At 34.5% G+C, this 20,675-nt stretch overlaps 1 protein-coding gene across 1 annotated transcript; it reads left to right on the top strand.

The window, feature by feature from the left end:
• The first annotated feature begins 319 nt into the window (after positions 1 to 319).
• On the top strand, positions 320 to 1,779 carry LOC132623906 (receptor-like protein 44). The gene has a single exon (XM_060338715.1). It carries the CDS (start codon positions 711 to 713, stop codon positions 1,524 to 1,526), a length of 816 nt encoding a protein of 271 aa, XP_060194698.1. The 5' UTR covers positions 320 to 710; the 3' UTR covers positions 1,527 to 1,779.
• The last annotated feature ends 18,896 nt before the right edge of the window (positions 1,780 to 20,675 follow it).

Below are 20,675 nucleotides of genomic sequence, written 5' to 3'. Positions count from 1 at the left end.
AACATATATAAATATACCTACAATATACTAATAAATATTATAATATATATACTATAAAAAAAAGGATTTGGACGTGTTTGAACCGGACCGGTTCCGGGTTTTTAACCGGTAAACCGGAATCGATGGCCGATTTCAATTTTTTAACCGAAAACCGGCCGATTTGTTAATTGGTTACCGTCCGGTCCGGTTCAAACCGGTTAACACATTTAGTGCTGCCTGGCCCCAAATTCACATCTCTCTCTCTCTTATTTGGCGTGAAACCATTACATAAAGTATGACATAAATAAATGAAGAGATATTAAATACCTCATCCTCTCCTCCTCAGCAGCACAACAACAGCCTAAACCAACACGACACTTTTTATTAATTCTCTCCCCTCCTACTCGCTTTTTTCTGTTAGTATAAATTAATTGGTAGTACAGTCATAGAATAGAATAACAGGTTCGAAATCTCTCTTATTGTTTTTCACTACATTATAAACAAAACAAAAAAAAAAAAACGAGAACACAAATACGCTTCACAACCTTTCTCTCTCTTTCTGCGGCTCTGCCTTTGCCGCTGCTAACGTTGTTTGCTGACAACACTACACAAATTTCAGAAACACTAAAAAAAGAAGAGCCACCACACCACCCTCTCACATAATTCTTGATTCTCTCTTTCTTTTCAACAGTTTTTTCATTCCAGTTTAGCTCATAGACGCAGCTAGCTAAATGGGTAGTAGTATTATTTGGAGCAACCTAGTTCTGCTCCTTGTTATTCTTTTCCCTTTTTGTACACCAGATCCAAACGATGAGATGTGCTTAACCCATCTAAGTCAATCTTTACAAGACCCTTTAAAGAATCTTCAAAACTGGACTAAATCTTCCTTTTCAAAACCTTGTGATGGGTTCACTTCATATCTACAAGGTGCAACTTGTAACAATGGTCGCATCTACAAACTATCTCTTCCAAATCTTTCCCTTAAAGGTACCATTTCTCCTTATCTTTCTAATTGCACTAATCTCCAAGCCCTTGACCTATCATCCAACTCAATATCAGGCCCAATACCAATAGAACTCCAGTTCCTTGTCAATCTAGCTGTCCTTAATCTCTCAGCTAATCAACTTTCAGGCCCAATACCTGAACAGCTAGCCATTTGTGCTTACCTGAATGTAATTGATCTTCATGATAATCAGCTTAATGGGCTTATTCCTCAGCAACTAGGCCTTCTTGTTAGGCTATCTGTTTTTGACGTATCGAATAATAGATTATCGGGTCCAATACCCGGTTCATTGGGTAATCGGAGCGGTAACTTGCCCCGATTTAATGCTAGTTCATTTTATGGGAATAAGGATCTTTATGGGTACCCATTGCCACCTAAAAAGAGTAATGGGTTATCCATTTTGGCTATTGTAGGGATCGGATTAGGAAGTGGGTTAATGAGTTTAGTCTTAAGTTTTACTGCTGTGTGTATTTGGTTAAGAGTTACTGAGGAAAAATTGGATACTGAAGAAGGAAAAATCAGTCAATTAATGCCTGATTATTGAAAACAAATCATACTTTTGAGATTACAGGTATGTTAGTTTTTTTGAGGCTGGTTTGTTTTGCCCTTTTTTTTTTTTTTTTTTTTTTTTTGGGTTTAAAGGTTCTTTTCATCCATGAGAAGATATTTTACCTTTTCCTAGTTTTTTTAAGGTTATTATTTTTCTTTTTTGGTTATTTTGTTTAGCTTCGTTTTATCTAACATTTGACACCAATATGTAAAGAATTGATGAAATTTGGAATTGAGTTTGTAGTACATATTTACTTAGCAATACAGCAATATTGCTGTACTCTAATTTGATGCCTGGGAAGTGGGTTGGCTTGTGTCCACTCCAGGTTGTACAACTTGTACGTGGATAGTACTTATCCTATATTAAAAAATAAGGCAAATCGTGCATATATGTTAGTAAGCAAATCATAGAATGATGTAGCTCATTTCCAGCTCTGCTCCACCACCACGACTTCTTGTTTGTAGTTTAGTTTTTTGTTTTTGGAACAATCAGAGAAACAACCAGAACTAAATGGTTTGGTTAGTACCAACCATTTTTTTTTATTTTGTTTGGTCTCTGCCCAACCATTTCTCTTAATTTTCCATTAATTGATTGACTAAGAAGCCATGTTCTCCCTCCGTCCTAAAATAAGTGCTGTCTTAAGAATTTGGGACAAAGAAAAAATTTTCTCACAATAAGTGTTACCTTAGGGATTCAAGACGAAAATTGACAAGTGTTTCTAATTATGTCCTTAGCGGAGTTACAAAATTGGCAAGTGTTTTCAAATATTGCTCAATTCTTAAAAAAAAGATCTAATAAATAATGGTAATTTAGTAAATTACACATTGTATTTATTGACTTTTTAGTGAATGTGATTTTTATTAAGGTCACATTTATTTTGGGACGGAAGGGGTATTAATTATCACTTCACTTACGATTCTCTTATAACAATAAATAAATGTAGATGTTATCATCTTTTAAAAGACATTAATTAGTTACTCCATATATGTAACTCTGCCCCTGGAAGCATTCAATTGATGATGTCCATATATAAAGCTTTGGTGGCAATATCACAAATCTCACTAGAAGTCTTCAATGTTTAATACAGTATATACCAAAAAAAAAATAAAAAAAAATTATATACAGTATAATTCGGGCGAAAGGGTAGTTAATCGACCACTACAGCCCTTGATTGAGTTGGACATCACCAACAAAACATAGCAGGAAAATCAAAATGTTAGGTTGGTGCCAACATATAACTAAAAGAATTGTGGCGCCTCAATGTTTGGTACAATCAATCATGTTTGTTTACGCGTTGTTATAATGACAGAGTACTGGTCTACAAATTTTGCGCAACAAGAAACAGCAAAATCGGAATATGCACTCGACTTACAATGTTTGTTAGGATTCTATGACAGATAGACTCGGAATTTCTTAACAGTTTGAATCGAAACTCTATCTTTTTTTTTTTTTTTTTTCCGTATTGCCTGTGATCTTAGGTCTCTACTTAAAAGAGGTCCTTAAAGACCTTCGAGAACAAATATTGGATGGGGAAAAGAGTAAAGTCTAAGTGGGTAAAAATCCTAATTCGATTATGAGAAAATTGGACAAAACAAAAAGTGAGAGCTTATTATAAAGAAAAAGGGCATAGAATCATCTCTCATATCCGGGGTGGATAGAGTTGGAAAAATTATCATTGCTATTCAGACGTTCCCATAATACACTTTCTATTTCACCGTCAATGAGAAGCCTCTTTAAACACAAATGGTATAATATATTTAAGAATTAAGACTATAAATTTTATAATTTTATAATCACACACATTATATAATTTTCAAAAATCCTTGCTTTTTAAACACCGTATCGCTTCAAACTTACCGATTAAAATTTTTACTTGAAAAAGGATGGAGTACTATAACTCTAATTTCTACGGTAAAATATCTATAGTTTAAATGTAAGTATGTGACTTCTCTTTCTTTCTACGGTAAAATATCCTTCTTTAAGGTATGATTTTGGAATACCTTAAATTATCTTTCTTAAAGAAAAAGATTTATGCCCACATAATGTTTATACCAAATTAATTAATCAATTAACTCAAGATATATGCCATGTATTTAAATGTTTATAATTACTATTACTTTAATTTGTACTTTCTTAAGATTAAATTATTAAGGATCTAACTCAATTTTTTAAAAACTAGTTCATGATGAGAGAAGGATAGTGTAAGATCATATAGGGAGATCAAGACCTTTTGCCCATCGACATGGGACTCATGGGACTCCAACAATTATTTTGTTGGATATAGATATCGAGCACTACTAAGTAGGCGTTTGGCCATGAAAGCCAAATATTTTTCACTTTATTTGAAATGGTGAAGTTAGAGTTGAAGATAGAGTTGTGTTTGATTATAATTCGGAAATAATATATAGTTGGTTGAATATGAAAAAAATGACAATATGATTTTAGGTGTTTGCCAAATTTGAAATACAACTTTAAGTTGTATTAGAAATTTTTATGATAAAATGCTGATTTTCAAATAAAGTGAAAAATTCTCGTGGCAACTTTAAATATTTGCTCTAAAAGCAGTATAGCATGAGCAGTATTCAATTCCTTTCTATCAACAGTACAACACTTTTTTTTTTGTTTTGAAAGAACGATTCAAACATCAACGATTCAAAAACGGCATTGTTCAGTGGCCATCACACTGTCACCAAACACAATAAGTTGCCAATTATCTTTTTTGAATGTGCATAATTAAAAGCTTGGTTGAAGTTCAAATTTCGGCTATTTGTGGTATAATTGACTGTAGTGGATTAAAGTGGTTGGCATCATTATTTACAGTGGTCTAGCCTGTCTGTCAGCGAGATGCTTCTTCTTGACTTCTATACTTTTTTAATGATTTTGAATAGTTCTATTTTCTTATAATACATGTTTCAAAGCGTGACTAAAAGTTTTTTTCAAAACGCATGATGCGGCTTATTATTGCTGATTTGATTCCACTCCTGTGACTAGAGAATTTCATCTACGTTTTAAAAAAGTTTTAGCATTCTCTCTTTCTAATATTTTTTAGTCATTGACCACGTTAATTTGAGATATTTCAACTATGAAGATTGTTGCAATTTATAATATTATATCCACCAATTATGCATGACATTTTTTCTATTGTGGACTTTCCAAATATATGATACCATTTTATTTTTGTAATAACTTTCAAAACTTCTAAAATTTAGTAAATAATTGAAATAATCATTTTGTATCACACTAATGTTTATTAAATTACGAGATACTTAGTATCAGACTAATGTTTTACTAGTCATTTTTTTATATATATTTTCCTTGCACCATCACAAGCATAACTAGACACGTGCTGTTTCAACTTAAAATCTTAAATTCAATTTCTAGTTCAATATCATCATGTAAATTGAAATACTGAAGTAATATTTATGTGGTTTTTGAATATATAAATGTCATCATAATAACTTAACAGAATTATATCATAATTTATTTTAAAAAATTAAATAGTTAATAGATGAACGGAGTGCATTATTTGATAAACATTACCAAGTTCAACTGTTGATTTCTTTTTGTTATGAAAAATCATGCCTGTAATACAAAATCATTTTTCTCTCGGAAGCAAAAAAAAAAAAGACTAGAGTTACAAACAAAAAAACTCTCATAGAAGTACGGAAGGCATAAAGATTAGCAGACAAATGTAAAGTAATGTTTTGGTTTAACTTTCAAGTTAGCAATGCAACACTAAAATCGCATGAAGTGCCTTTTCGTCTTATCGAAGAATAAAAACATTCAAGTAGATCGGATGGGGCCCTAAAGACAAATATTCAACTCCCCCCACCGAAAGTGAAAGTAACATCCGATTAAAAACCCCCCAAAACAAGAAATAAGATACAAGTTAAATACACACTATATTATATAGGAAAAATAAATAAGTAGGCAGGTCAAAGTGAACATTGACCCTTCTCATTAATGGGTCATTGGAGAATGACATGCGTCATAATATCAATGGGCCCCTGCTTCCTCCTAATGTAGCTACCTCCAAGATTCTGTGGTCCGTTCGTGAAACGGAGTTTGGTAGGAACTAGGAACCAATATTTAAAATCCAAAATATAATCCCAAATCTTACATTTGCATATCTAATTAAATGAATCTTTTTAATAATATTAACATTATATTATAAAATCATATCATTTGGTGAAATTTTGTCAAAGATTTAACCACGTCCTAAATTGAAAATAGTACGTCATCTAAAATATTTTACTTCATGTTAATTTTTTTCAGTATAGCATTGAGGCAGGTTCAGATTTGAATTTTTATGGATTCCTACAGTATTCTGAAGTTAACATAAATTAATAATTGCATTAACCATCACAATTTATAAAAAAAATTATAATTTTCTTAATATAAATACGCGATATAAGCAAATGTAATTGGATTCACGTGATGACATGAACCCACACTTTAAGGGTCAAATCTTCCCATACCGTAGCATGTTAAGAATTTGACACCATTCACATAATTAACTTTAACAATTTTTAAGAAACTGAATTTATTAATTTACTATTTTTAAATTTAATGTGATATTTTCTTTATCACGCTAACTTTGCAACCTTTAAGTTAAAATTGTTCTTCCAACATCACTAATGGAAGAATACCTTCGACGTCTATCATCCCCAAGAGCACAACTATCTTGACTAATAGAACCCATTCTTTTCTTGCTTATCCTAATTTTCCACTTATCTAGTTCGTTTGATCTAATCTACTCGTCTGAATCAATTAGGCAGGCTACATGTTATTCTATTGCTCCATAATCCAAAGCCGTATCTCATTAATTAATTAATTTATCAGTATTAAACCTAAGAACTCAAATAATTAACAAGCACGCATTAAAAAGTTAAGATTAGATACCTAAGTGACTAAATCGTGCCGAGTCCGGAGCCTAAAGGGTATAAAAATACACGGTATAAACTAAAAGGGGTAGCCTTTTATTTACATACCAAAACGGGTATAACGTGGAGCAGTCCACATTATACCCCAATTTTTTTTTTCCATTGTCAGATGATCACAGGAAAAAAAAAAAACTTTAGAGATATAACGTGAACTGATCCACGTTATACAAATAATTTTGTATAACGTGGATCAGTCCACGTTTTACAAATATATGTTGTAAACGTGGATCAGTCCACATTTTACAAATATATGTTGTAAAACGTGGATCAGTCCACGTTATACCTCTAAAGTTTTTTTTTTTTTTTTTTTTTTTTTTTTTTTGCGTAGCGCAGTATTTTATTGCGCTATAGCGAGCACTAAAAAAAAAATTTGGTAAACTTTTTTTTTTTTTTGCAACACTTAGTGTGTTTTTTCATACTTTGACCAATGATTAGTCGTGTGTGAAGACCCCGAAACGTCAATATTTTATATAGAACCTGATATTTTTTTCTGCGTACAATAATGTAGGCTCAATACATCAAGGATACGTAGAAGTTCGGATCGTTATTTTAGGGGTTGAAAAGGTGCCCGAAGTAAGTTTTGTTTGAAAAAACTTAGTGTGTTTTTTCATACTTTGACAAATGATTATGTTAGGATTTGAATCCCAAATCCGACCTTTGTAAGCAGGTTCCCAGGAAAGATTGGAGGGTCACAGCTGGACCACTTAAATACCAACCTCCTTAGACAGAACCTACTTACGCCGTGATGTAAGCGAAGAATAAATAGAACACACAGATTTATAGTGGTTCACCCTCAATGTGAGAGTTACGTCCACGTTGCTGCTGCAGATCTTATTAAAGAAGAAATATTACAAGTGTTTACAACACTCAACCTCACAACCCCAATCCCAATTACATTCAAGAATTTTTTCTAAAAATTCTCTCGAAGACCTTCTCTTACTTAGGCCTTTCACTAAGAGTATTTCTCTTAGATTTTTTTTTCTCTCTTTGGGATGTGTTGTCTTCTTCAATTTTTTGGTGTGTCTAGCAAATGAGAAAACTTCCCTATTTATAGGTATGAGATGAACCTATTGATGTCATTAGTTGTCACGACCCGTCTAGGGGCCGTGACGAGTACCCGATACTTGTACCGAGCACTCCTTGTCTATCGTTTTACCTTTACCTCTTAGCAAGCCATGTAAACAGAGCCATTTTTTTTTTGAACATTAACATTAGCGGCGTCGTTCTGAACATAGACTAATAAACTTCGTTATCACTTATACATCAACATTAGCATGCCAAAACACCATATACCTACTGTACTTAACTGACTGTACATATCTGTCTACGAGCCTCTAGACACAGTACACTTATACATAGAAAGGGTCGAGTACTGTCGTGCCCGAAAATACATACACAAAATAGTACCACGAAAGTGGGGCTCCGGAACAACTGGAGCGCTGTCAACACTGCTGGTAAGGCTTCTAAGGATCAAGTCCACCTGTCTGCTGACCTGCGCGGCATGAAACGCAGCGTCCACAAGAAGGGACGTCAGTACGAATAGTGTACCGAGTATGTAAGGCATGAATAGTAATATACGGAAAATATGAATCATGTATAATGACATAAGAGAGCTACAACACATGTCCTGGGATAGAAACATAACCTGTACATATAAGTGCCCTTGGGCAGATGCCGTGCTTCCTTAGCTTTCCTTACTCATATATATGTATATATACATAAAATAGAATATATCATATTGCCGAGGCGTCGACAGCCGATCCATTAAACCATAAATATGCACATCCCGCGTCCGGGACGATATCATATCATGTAATGCCAACTGATCAGGTGGATATGCGTTCATAACGCTCTGCCCTTACCTCCATTTTCCCCGTATACACATGCATATATCATGTACATATATCAGCGTCTATAGCGCTCTAGCTCTTTTATCATATACATATACGTGTGTCGTGTAGGTACATCAGCGTCTATAGCGCTCTGGTGCTTTTATCATATACATATACGTGTATCATGTGCATGTATCAGCGTCTATAGCGCTCTAGCTTTTTCGTCATGTGCATGTTTTAAAAATATATACACATATCTTACATACATTTACATGTCTTATATGCATTTACGTATCCTATATACATATGTCTCATAGGCACGCAGGAAAGCCCAAAGAAGAATCATGTAGTCATCGGAGTGACGTAATGGTCGGTGACCTCCGGTTATATTATAGAATACTCGTGATCGCTTTGTCTCACCTTGAAGAAATGAGTATTTTAAGGTGAGACTACCAACGGGGAATAATATTAAAGTAAACGTAGAATGAAATCGGGGCATCATAGATGACAGTTCATAGACTTTGAAATCTTTTAGAAAATAAAGTCATAGCTAGGAAATATAAATAAGATTCAAAAATTAGTTTATCATTTTCATGTTTACATAAGATACTTAGCTTAGTCATCTTAGTCATAGAGTCGCTCCGGTAGTACGTATCATAGGCATATTCTCTTATCTAACATCATTGTTATCATTATCGTCATGGAAGTGCCCTCGTTAGAGGAGTCATAGTATTTATCATTTGGTAACGAAATCGGGATCAAAGGTTCCCTTTGGATTCACTTCAAGTAAGTCAAGCAAGACTGTAAGGAAAAATCCGAGAGTAGCGGGCCCACCTCGGGCCGGATGGGGTGACGTATATGATTTACATATATTACGTGTCATGTCATTACTTGTGAGGGTCCTAGGGTAATCGGGTCCCACTTATGCAAGTTCTAGGGGTTTAAGAGGTCTTTCCATCATTTGCACACTTTCTAATTCAATTCTATTGAACAAAAAGTGGAAAACTTTGGATGCGGATTCCGGGGAAGAGAGTTGTCCCCGAGGCGCGTACCCAACTTATTAAGTCTAAGACATGCCATAGAAAGAAGGGTGAAACCTTACATACCTCTTTCCGCCTCTTTTGCTATTCCGAATTCACGTTGCAATCTCGTCAAAATCTGTAAATTGGTCATGTTTACCAAAACTCTTATTAGGATACTTAGAGTTGAATTCTTAAGGAAACATTTGGCTACCGAAATTTCGGCAACACTTCCCCTATAAATACTCCATCCCACCAAGTTCAACTTGGCTAATTTCAATCAACAACAATCCCGGGAATTCAAACCCGGCCAAAATATCAACCACAATTCCAACAACAACAATACTAACAACTTCCATATTCAATCAACTTACTACTTCTTCCAAAAACTTTTTAACTTTAATGAAAACAATAACAACCTCATGATCTATATTCCAACAACATCATACTAACCACATTACCTTCCATGCATGCAAGAACATTACATTCAATTCACATAACTTCTAAAACAAACCTCCACCTACTTCAACTTCACAAGATTATTATGCATTCATTAGCAATCTAGCATCCACAATTCAACTACAACCAAAGCATCAAATAGAATTGACTCCTTTTCTTCCATATTACTCTACAACTACACGGCCAACATCAAGCATACACACTACAACCTCTCCAAATTTATTCAACTTCCATTTTCCACATATCATTCACAACAATAACAACCAAACACTAGATAAATTAATTAAAACACAATTTCTACACACATATACATGTTCCATACCTCACGGCCACACCCCTATTTTTATCTCTTTCATGAATTTCATCCATTTTAACATACTACAACACATATAAACCATTCATAACACATAAAGAAAGATCAAAACTCACCTTTCTTCTTCAACTTCTCACTTGACTACAACTTGGCAAATTGTATGATTTTGAATCTTTCTTGCTCCAACAACAACTCCACCTTGTTAAGCACCCTTTACTTGGTAGGGATTGATTTTTGAAGAATTTTTATCAATTTTTCTCATGGACTTTCTCTATGGCCGAAATGGCCTTAAGCTTTTCTCTCTTCTTTCTCTTGTTCTTCTTTTCTTGAAACCTCTAGAACTTATTGTGATAAGGATGACTTAGTCATCCTTTTATTGACCAAATTTTATTTAATATTGGCTTGGGCCATAACCATGGCCGGTTGGGCCTCACAAATTTGGGCCTTATTATTTTTTTTGATTTTTTTGGGCCAACTCGGTTTGGTCCCGAGTTGGGCCTAGTCCACTGACCTTTCGACCTTAAAACGTTCATATATCCTTGTACCGACGTCACCTGGGGACCCACGACCTATGGTTGGAAAGCTAATTCAATTATCTACAACTTCTATTTCTTGGTACATTTCCAAATTCCAAACTTATAATACCGTTTTTTCCCCTTGAAGTCAGATCACCCGAACACGTTTTCTTAAAAATATTCGTTTGGAGGACTTCCACTTTGATTTGGCCCAAGGGTCCTTCTTGAGTCGTGTTCAACCTCTCATATGTGATTCATATGAATTTTCAGATGTCCCAAAAAAAATCTCGATGTGTGGGTCCCACCTCAGCAAATAATCTGACGTTAAAAAATACGGGATATAACATTAGTGACTCAAGCAAGCACTTGACAATTTTCCAAAGACAAGGAAGATGTTTTCTTCCTCAAAACAAGGGAAGTATTTTCTTCCCTAAAATAAGGGAGGTGTTTTTCTTCCTCAAAATAAGGGGATGGACCCAACAAATCTCCCACTTGAAGACTAATTTTAATTTGTCTTCACACTTTGATCGATGCAACAGCTCTTTCCTAGTTTCATACTTCGTGCAGACCAACTGAAGCTGAGCATAGCTTCAGTTTGTCTATCGTCACTGCCTTTGTCAGCATGTCTGCTGGATTCTGACTCCCTGCGATCTTCTCAAGCACTAGCGCTCCATTTTCCAAAGCTGATCTAATGAAATGGTACCGGAGTTGTATGTGCTTCGTTCGAGCATGGTAAACCGGGTTCTTTGCCAAATGAATGGTACTTTGGCTATCACAATATAGCACACTTCCCTCGTGGTGCTGATCCAATTCCCGTAGAAAAGATTGTAGCCACATCATTTCCTTTGTGGCCTCCGTCACAGCAACGTACTCAGCCTCACAACTAGAGAGAGCTACTATCTTTTGCAACTTGGAAACCCAAGAGATTACAGTACCTCCGAAGGTGTAAACATACCCGGATGTGCTCTTTATGCTATCAACATCACCACCGTTGTCAACATCAACATACCCTTGCAATCCTGTTTTTGATTTTCGGAAATACAGAGCTGAACTCGAGCTGCCTTTCAGATATCTGAATATCCACTTCACAGCCTCCTAGTGTTGCTTTCCCGGATTGCTCATAAATCGGCTGACAACTCCCACTGCATGTGCAATGTGTGGCCTTGTACATATCATTGCATACATAAGACTACCGATTGCGGATGCATAAGGTATCTTGTCCATTTGCTTCTTCTCATCCTCGGTTGTCGGCGACTGATCCTTTGACAACCGAAAGTGTCCAGCCAAGGGAGTGCTGACTGGCTTGGCATCATGCATGTTGAACCTTTTGATAACTTTCCTCACATATTCTTCTTGTGAGAGTTTGATGCTCTCCTTGCTTCGATCGATTCTCATCCCAAGGATTTGCTTTGCAGCTCCCAAATCCTTCATTGCAAACACTTCCGATAACCCTTTTTTCAACCGATCAATCTCCTGTAGGTTTTCTCCTACGATTAGCATGTCGTCGGCATAGAGTAGCAATATCATGTACGAGTCTTAAAATTTCTTGAAGTAACAACAGTGATCTGCCTCGCACCTTGAAAAATCAGCTTTCTTCATAAAGCTGTCAAACTTTAAATACCACTGTCTTGGAGCCTGTTTTAGTCCGTACAGACTCTTTTGAAGTTTACACATCAGATTCTCCTTTCCTTTGACTTTGAATCCCTCCGGCTGTCGCATGTAGATTTCCTCGTCTAGATCACCGTGAAGAAATGCAGTTTTCACGTCCATCTGTTGCAGATGTAGATTTTCCTTTGCTACCAGTCCAAGAACAATTCTGATAGTCACCATCTTGACTACGGGAGAGAAGATCTCCGTATAGTCGATGCCTTCTTTCTGTTGAAATCCCTTTGCAACCAGCCTTGCTTTATAACGCTTGCTTCCATTGGGTTATTCCTTTATCCGATAAACCCATTTGTTTTGCAATGCCCTCTTATCCTTTGGCAACTCGGCTAATTCCCATGTATGATTTGCCGATAGTGAATCCATCTCATCTTTCATTGCCAGCTCCCACTTGGTCGATTCATCGACTTGCATTGCTTCTTCAAAACATTCTGGCTCCCCTCTATCAGTGAGTAGAATGTAGTTGAGGGATGGAGAGTACCTGTGAATCGGCTTCCTGATCCTGGATGATCTACGTAGTTCTGTGATTGGCGTCTGCTTATTTGTTTCAGAATCAGCACTTTCATCAGCACCTTCTCAGATTGTTTGTTCCTCTGCCTCGGCTGTACCTGGCTGCGGCTCAGGTGTCGGGAAGTCCCTCAAATCGACTATTTCCGATTCCTTGTCCTGACATTCTGAATTTTTTTGCAACTTGTCTTTGTACAGTACCTCTTCGTTGAAGACAACATTCCTGCTTCGGATGATCTTCCGATTTTGTTCATCCCAAAATCGGTAACCAAGCTCGGTGTCACCATAGCCAATAAAGTAATACTTCTTTGATTTTGGATCAAGCTTGCTTCTAGCCGTATCTGTTATATCCCGTATTTTTGAACGTCAGATTATTTGCTGAGGTGGGGCCCACACATCGAGATTTTTTTTGGGACATCTGAAAAATCATATGAATCACATATGTGAAGTTAAACACAACTCAAGAAGGACCCTTGGGCCAAATCAAAGTGGAAGTCCTCCAAACGAATATTTTTAAGAAAACGTTTTCGGGTGATCTGACTTCTAGGGGCAAAAACGGTATTATAAGTTTGGAATTTGGAAAAATACCAAGAAATAGAAGTTGTAGATAATTGAATTAGCTTTCCAACCATAGGTCGTGGGTTCCCAGGTGACATCGGTACAAGGAGATATGGACGTTTTAAGGTCGAAAGGTCAGTGGGCTAGGCCCAACTCGGGATCAACCGAGTTGGCCCAAAAAAATAAAAAACGAATTAAGGCCCAAAGGAGAGGGGTGGCCGGCCATCTTATGGCCCAAGCCCACAAAATTAATAAATTTCCCATGTGATAATTAATATAAAGGATAATTAAATTGTCTTGAAACATTTAGAAGTTTCAAGACAATTGAGAAAGAGAGAAACAAAAGAAACAAGAGCAAAAGAGATAAGGCCATACGGCCAAGCTCTTGGATTTTTGCCCCTTTGAAATATTGTTCCAAAAATTATTTTCTTGTGGTATTCCTACTAATTAAAGGGTCCTTTACAACTTGGTGTAATTATTTTGGAAGAAAGAACACTTGTTTCTTCAAGTTGACAACTTGGTCAAGTGAAGAAGATTGTAGAAAAAGGTAAGAATTAATCCCTTTTTATTATGTTATGAAGGTTGGTTTATGTTGTAGTATGTAGAAATGAGTAGAATTTATGGAAATATGGAAGTTTACAAAGTGGGTGTGCATATATGTAAGTGGACATATATGTATATTGTTGTATAAATAATATGAGTTGAATTTTATGTTGTATTCTAGTTGTGGTTATGGTGAAATTTATATTGGAAATGGAAGAAAATGGTTCAAGTTGGCATGGAAAATTATTGGGAATAGTTATAGGAAATTATATGATTTTAATGAAGTTTTTATGTAATTATAGAAGTGGAGTTTTAAATGTGAATTATTATGTTAGTTGGTGAATTTGGAAGGATAATAGTCCATATTGGCATGAAAGATTGGTTGTTAAGTGGTTGTGAGAAGTTTTGTGATTTTATGGTAGATTTATGTAATTATGAAAATGAAATTATTAAGGTGCAAATTATGATTATGGTTGATGAAATTGGAAGATGGAAATATGTTATGAATATGTAGATTGAAGATTTGAAGTTTTGGATGGATTATGGTTTTGGTGGAAATTTTGTATATTTTGTATATCTTGTGAATATTTGGTAGAAATGATATGAAATGCTTCCGAATTAGATTGTAATGATCTTGATTAGTAATGAATGTAAAAACATTGAGATTGGTTTGGAAATGTGAAGTTGGAACGAAAGCTATTGCATTATGTTGGAAAGAAGACTAGTTGTGTTATATTGTGTTTTGTAGTCATGGTTGTTGTCATTGTGTTGATAGTTTGGCCGGGTTGAATTCCCGGATTGTTGTTGATTAAAAAATTGGCTAAGTTGAATTTTGGGGATGGTGTATTTATAGGGGAGATGCTGCCCAAATTTTTGTAGACAAGTATTGGTTAAGATTGAAATCTTAAAGCCTTACAATTAACATTTGGTAATTGTGACCAAATTGTAGATTTTGGCGAACTTGAAACTTGATTTTGGAAACGTGTATGAATCGGAAAAGGTATGTAAGGATTCACCCTTCCTTCTATGGCATGTCTTAAACGTAATAAGTTGGATACGAGCCTCGGGGACAACTCTATTCTCCGAAATCCGCACCCAAAGTTTCCCCTTTTTCATTCAGTAGAATTGAATTAAATATTGTATGAAATGTTGAAAAATTGCCTAAACATCTAGAACTTGCACAAATAGGACCCGACTACCTTAAAACTCTCACAAGTGACGTCATGAAATGTAACGTATGTAAATCGTGTACGCCACCTCATTTGACCCGAGGTGGGCCCGTTATTCCCGGATTTTCTTAATTGTTTCGTTTATCGAACGATAAGTATTGTAACTATTCTAATGAGAATATTTTTGTGATGATTATGACGAACATGATTTCATAGTTGAAAATCTCGAATTATGGACTCGATATGAACATGAGAAAATAGAGTTAGTTCCTAATCCTCAATCTTATTTCTTTGAACGTGATTCTACTTTCTAAAGACTTCAAGAATACAAGTTGACACCTTATGAGGTTTGTGATCTTATTATATGTCTTCTCTTAATACTACTCTTTATTTATAGTCTTGCCTTATATTACTAGTTCCTCCAAGGCGAGACAAAGTGACCATGGTTATTCCATAAGATAATCGGGGACTACCGACCTTATGTCACTCCGATACGGACATGATTTCCTTTGGGCTCTAATGCATGTTGCTTATATGTTATAAGTATATGTACATGTATATGGGGAAGATTGGGAAAGAGAAGGCGCTATAGACGCATAGCCACCTGATCAGTTGGAGTATGGTACATGATATCGTCCCGGACGCGGGATGCCCGGACGCGGGATATATGGTTAAATGGATCGGAGCTGACGCCTCGGCAATATGATATGTTCTATGTTATATATATATATATATGAAAAGAAATGTTTTCCAAGAAAGCAAAGTATTAGTCCGGCAATTTGGTACCTTCGTTCCAACTCTATCTTTATTTTTCACAATTTACTTTACGCAATTTAATTCTAGCAATTTATTTTCTTGTGATTTATTTTCTTGTGATTTAAATTAATTCTATTTAATAATGGCGAAGAGATTTAGACGTGGTGCCGGTAGTAGTGGTATTGTTAAGGGTGGGCTTAATGAGAAAACATTTGTGAAAGAAACACCTAATTTAGGTATTGATGTTGATGGAAATAATTCACTTTTAGGTCATGAGGCAATGCAACAACATTATACCGACACTTTTAATGAAATTGATGATGATGATGATGATGACGATGAAACACAAGCCCCCGAAAATCTCACAGGAGATACATGTCCTGCACAATCACATACACAAGACAAACCGCCTAGAACTCGTAAGCCAACCGCTAAAATTTAGAAATTTATGACTAAGGATAGGGAAAACCAAATAGCTAAATGTACCCTATGTAGACAAGTATTTGCTTTTAGGCAAGAAACTAGTAAGGATGGTGGAACGGGTACACTAAATGGTCATATGAGAAAGAAACATATGGATGTTTGGGGAGAGCAAACGGGTTCAAATGTGGGGGGTATTCAAACGACGATAGACCCACGAACCGATAAAAATTTTAAGTATGACAAGAAAAAAAAACGTGTAGAAATAGCTAAAATGGTAGCTTATGATTGTTTCCCATTTTCCTTTCGTGTAGAAATAGCTAAAATGGTAGCTTATGATTGTTTCCCATTTTCCTTTCCTTCGGGTTTGGGGTTTGTTACTTACATTCAACATTGTTATAATCCATTATTTGAGGGTATTCCTAGAAGTACTTGTAGAGCGGATGTTATAAATTTGTATAAAAAATATAGATTTTATTTGCGCCATATATTTAATTCTTTAAATTGTAATGTTTCTCTTACCGCTGATTTGGGTCTTAGTCTTAACAAGTTAGATTTTTTTGCTATTACATGTCATTGGGTTGATGATAATTGGGTTATGCAAAAAAGAATTATAGCTTTTTTATATGATGAAGGAAAAGGTCATCACGATGGAAAATTTTTAGCGGATTCAATGTCTACTATTATGAGATTTTTTAACATTTATAGAAAAACACTTTGTCTTGCTTTAGATAATGCTTCTAATAATACAAAGGCGATTGGTCTTTTAAAAAGAGAATTAAACCCTCCGCTAAAAAATATTTTTCATGTGAGATGTAGTTGTCACATTTTAAACTTAATTGTTAAAGATGGCCTTGTGTGTTTTGACGATTCTATTCAAAAAGTTAGAGATGCGGTTGTGTTTCTTTTTTGTAATGCTAATTGGGGAAGACTTAGAGATTTTAAGAATTGTTGTATGGAAAATAACCTTAGACCTAGAAAAATTCAAGTAGAAATTGAGACTAGGTGGAACTATACTTTCATTATGCTACAACAAGCATATGAATATAGAATTCCCATACAACAAATATTAATAATGATGATTGGTTAAATTTTACGCATTGGGAAGATGTTAAGGAATGTGTTGAACTCTTAGAATTTTTTTATAATGCAACTCTTGCTTTTTCTAAACAATTCTATCCCATGGTAACCGGAATTTTAACCTACTTAGCGGAAATAACTAGAGTTTTACAAGAGTATAAATATAAACCTAGTTATCAAGCGGCTAGTTTTGATATGACAACAAAATTTAAGAAGTATTTTTTTCCCATACCAACTTTATTTATATTGGGTTGTCTTTTAAATCCTTGTTTAAAAGTGTCTTATACTAGAGCATTGGTTGGTCAAATTTATACATTTTTAGAAATTGAAGAGGGAGTTCAACCATCTTTAGCTGAAGCCGAACTCGCTATTGATGCCGAGTTTAGAAAAGTTTTTACTCATTATTCTAATTTGGAAGAACATGCTACACCTGTTGCTCCACGCCCTACTACTTCTCAAAGTAGCAAAAAGGGCTTGTGGGGTTTGTCGCATTTAAAAGTTTTACATTCACATCCAACTCCTTCTTGTAATGCAAACTTTAATGAATATAACTTTTATTTGATGCAGCCAAATATGGATATCAAGGAACTAGATGAATTGGACGTCTTAGCATGGTGGAAGAAGTATAAGGCAAGTCATCCAATACTCTCAAGAATGGCTCGAGATATCCTTACGGTTCAAGTATCAACCGTGGCTTCGGAGAGCGCATTTAGCCAAGGAAGACAACAAATTGGAGACCATAGACACTCATTATCCGGCTTTAGCTTGCAAGTACTAGTGTGCATTCGCGATTGGATTAGATCGGAGCGACGCAACCAAAACTTAGAAGCGGAGGAAGGCGAAGAGGAAGAGATTGAAGATTTGATAGCAAGTGGAGCGGACCAAATGGAAGACTTTGAAGATATCTCCATGGCCGAATATGATATGGGGGAAAGTAACCAAATGATTGAGAATTGGTGATTTTATTATTCTACTATTTCTTTGCAACTCATGTATTATTTGCAAGTTAAAAAAAACTACAACTTGCAAATAAATGTTATCCAAGAATGAATAAAATATATGGCTCATTGAGCTTTCTTTTATTTACTTGTGTTCATATTTTTACTTATATTAAGTTAGGAATATACCTAAAATATACTAAGAATTTACTTATAATATACATCTACTTAAATTAAAAACGAGAAATTTATATACTTGAAAAATAACTAAAATATACTAAGAATATACTTATAATATAAATATACTTAATTTATAAAATACGAATTTATAAACTTAGAAAAAAATTAAGCTATAAATAACTTAAGTTATAATATATAAGTATATATAGTATACATATAACTTAAACATATATATATAAGTTGTAAGTCATATAACTTATATATATATATATATATATATATATATATATATATATATATATATATATATATAACCTAAGTATATTGATATATATAAGTATATTCTTAGTATATTTTAGGTATATGTAGTATAACTTAAGCATATAATTTAATATATATATATATATATATATACACGTATATGCTGTATTGCTGACTTGCTGTTAGCCTGTTAGTCAGTAAATATATAAACTTTACTTATAAACTTATATAACATATGTAAATATACTAATAAATATATATATATATACTATACAAAAAACAAAAACAAAAAAGAGGTTTTGGACATGTTTGAACTGAACCGGTCCGGTTTCGGGTTTTTAACCAGTAAACCGGAACCGGTGGCCGGTTCCGGTTTTTTAACCGGAAACCGGCCGGTTTGTTAACCGGTTACCGGTCCGGTCCGGTCCGGTTCTAACCGGTTAACAGGTTTACTTTTGACTTTGCACGCCCTTAAGAATTAATAAATGCAGTATGTATTTTACTATACTACCCATATTAATTGGTGTATAGTTTAATTAGATTTGGAGAATAATTTGGAAATGAGTTATTAATGTTAAGGGTAAAATAAGAAGAAAAAAAAGTTTGACTTTCCTTGATATGCTAAAATAAACAAGTAAAAGTGAAAATTTATTTTTCATATAATTGACAAGTTAAAGTGAACGGAGGGAGTAATATGGACACGATCGAATTGGCCAAACTTTAATTTTAAATAGCAACAGGTCGGCCACTCTTTGGCCTAGCAATACGATGCTTGCTATAATTAAACTGGCGGCCATGTTTAAATCTCTAGGTTTACTCGATATATGGGTACATGAATCCAATTGCTGCCTTGTTAATTTTAGCAGTACATAGTTGTTTCCTTTCGCTCCTTTGACTGCCAAATGGAAGTTCCCTTATTATTTATTGGGATGAGGAATATTGTTATCTGACAAAGTCATTGGCTGATCCTAATACGTTACTTCAATGCTAAACACAGTATCACCTGGAAAACCTGTTGATATTTGAGCGTAGAAATAATAATTTGGCAATTGCCAATTTTGTGCTCACAAGTCAACTCCCTCCAAAATATGTTCAAGTCCCACACTGAAGTACATTTACAGCCTTCCAGTTCGAAGTTGTCAGTCAAAGTCCAGTTCAGGAAAGAGTGAAATTCAAAAGGTCTTCATACAAAATTATATCACCTGAAAATTATCATTATTTATCAAAAAGTTACAGATAATTTTTGGAAACTTCATTATTTCCTTATGTTCATTATTTGACATTTTTAATTAGTAAAGCATTTCATGATTTTCTTGTATGATGACATTAGGAATATGATAAATAAAGTTTTTATTTTCTAAAATTTCAAAACATTAAAGAAAGCAGTAAGTGAGTACGAAAAGTACCATCTTCAAGTCATTTTAATAAAATAAATTATAATTTTCATGTATAGTGACATAGGAATGCATTTTCTTGAGGCTAAATTTTTTTATCTCCTGTGAGAATACTAGAGCTATAAACTATAATCACGAAAGTGCGAATCATGAACTACTTGAGATACGATAAATTCGAACTAGTTTCGATACGAAAGTGCGAACTAACTACCGTTGACTTTTTGAAGAAAAAGTAAGAATGTCTATATGTTGATAAGCTGAAAATGGAGAATTTTAAGAATATAGCAGCAAAAATAAATTATATTACCTTTATCAACCAGTTGCAAGTGCCTCTGTTTTACAACTCTGAAATCAATCAACTTTAAAAAACAAATTATAGTGAGAAGGATAAAAAAAAACGTGAGGAGTGAATTGTGAAGAGTGAGATAAGAACTACTTACGCCATTTTCAGAAGTTTCAATCGAGGATGAAGCAATTGAGAGGCGAATTGTGATTAGATATTTGAAAGTGCAGTGTTTAGGTGAGGAGATTTTGAAATATGAACTTTCAATCTGTTTGTTTATATAGAGAGAGAGAGATAGAGCGGGAATAAGT

Source organism: Lycium barbarum, chromosome 12 (genome assembly GCF_019175385.1).
Source record: "Lycium barbarum isolate Lr01 chromosome 12, ASM1917538v2, whole genome shotgun sequence".
NCBI classification, from domain to species: Eukaryota; Viridiplantae; Streptophyta; class Magnoliopsida; order Solanales; family Solanaceae; genus Lycium; species Lycium barbarum.
The sequence above is the reverse complement of the archived record's forward strand: the minus strand, read 5'-3'. Positions and strand labels throughout refer to the sequence as shown.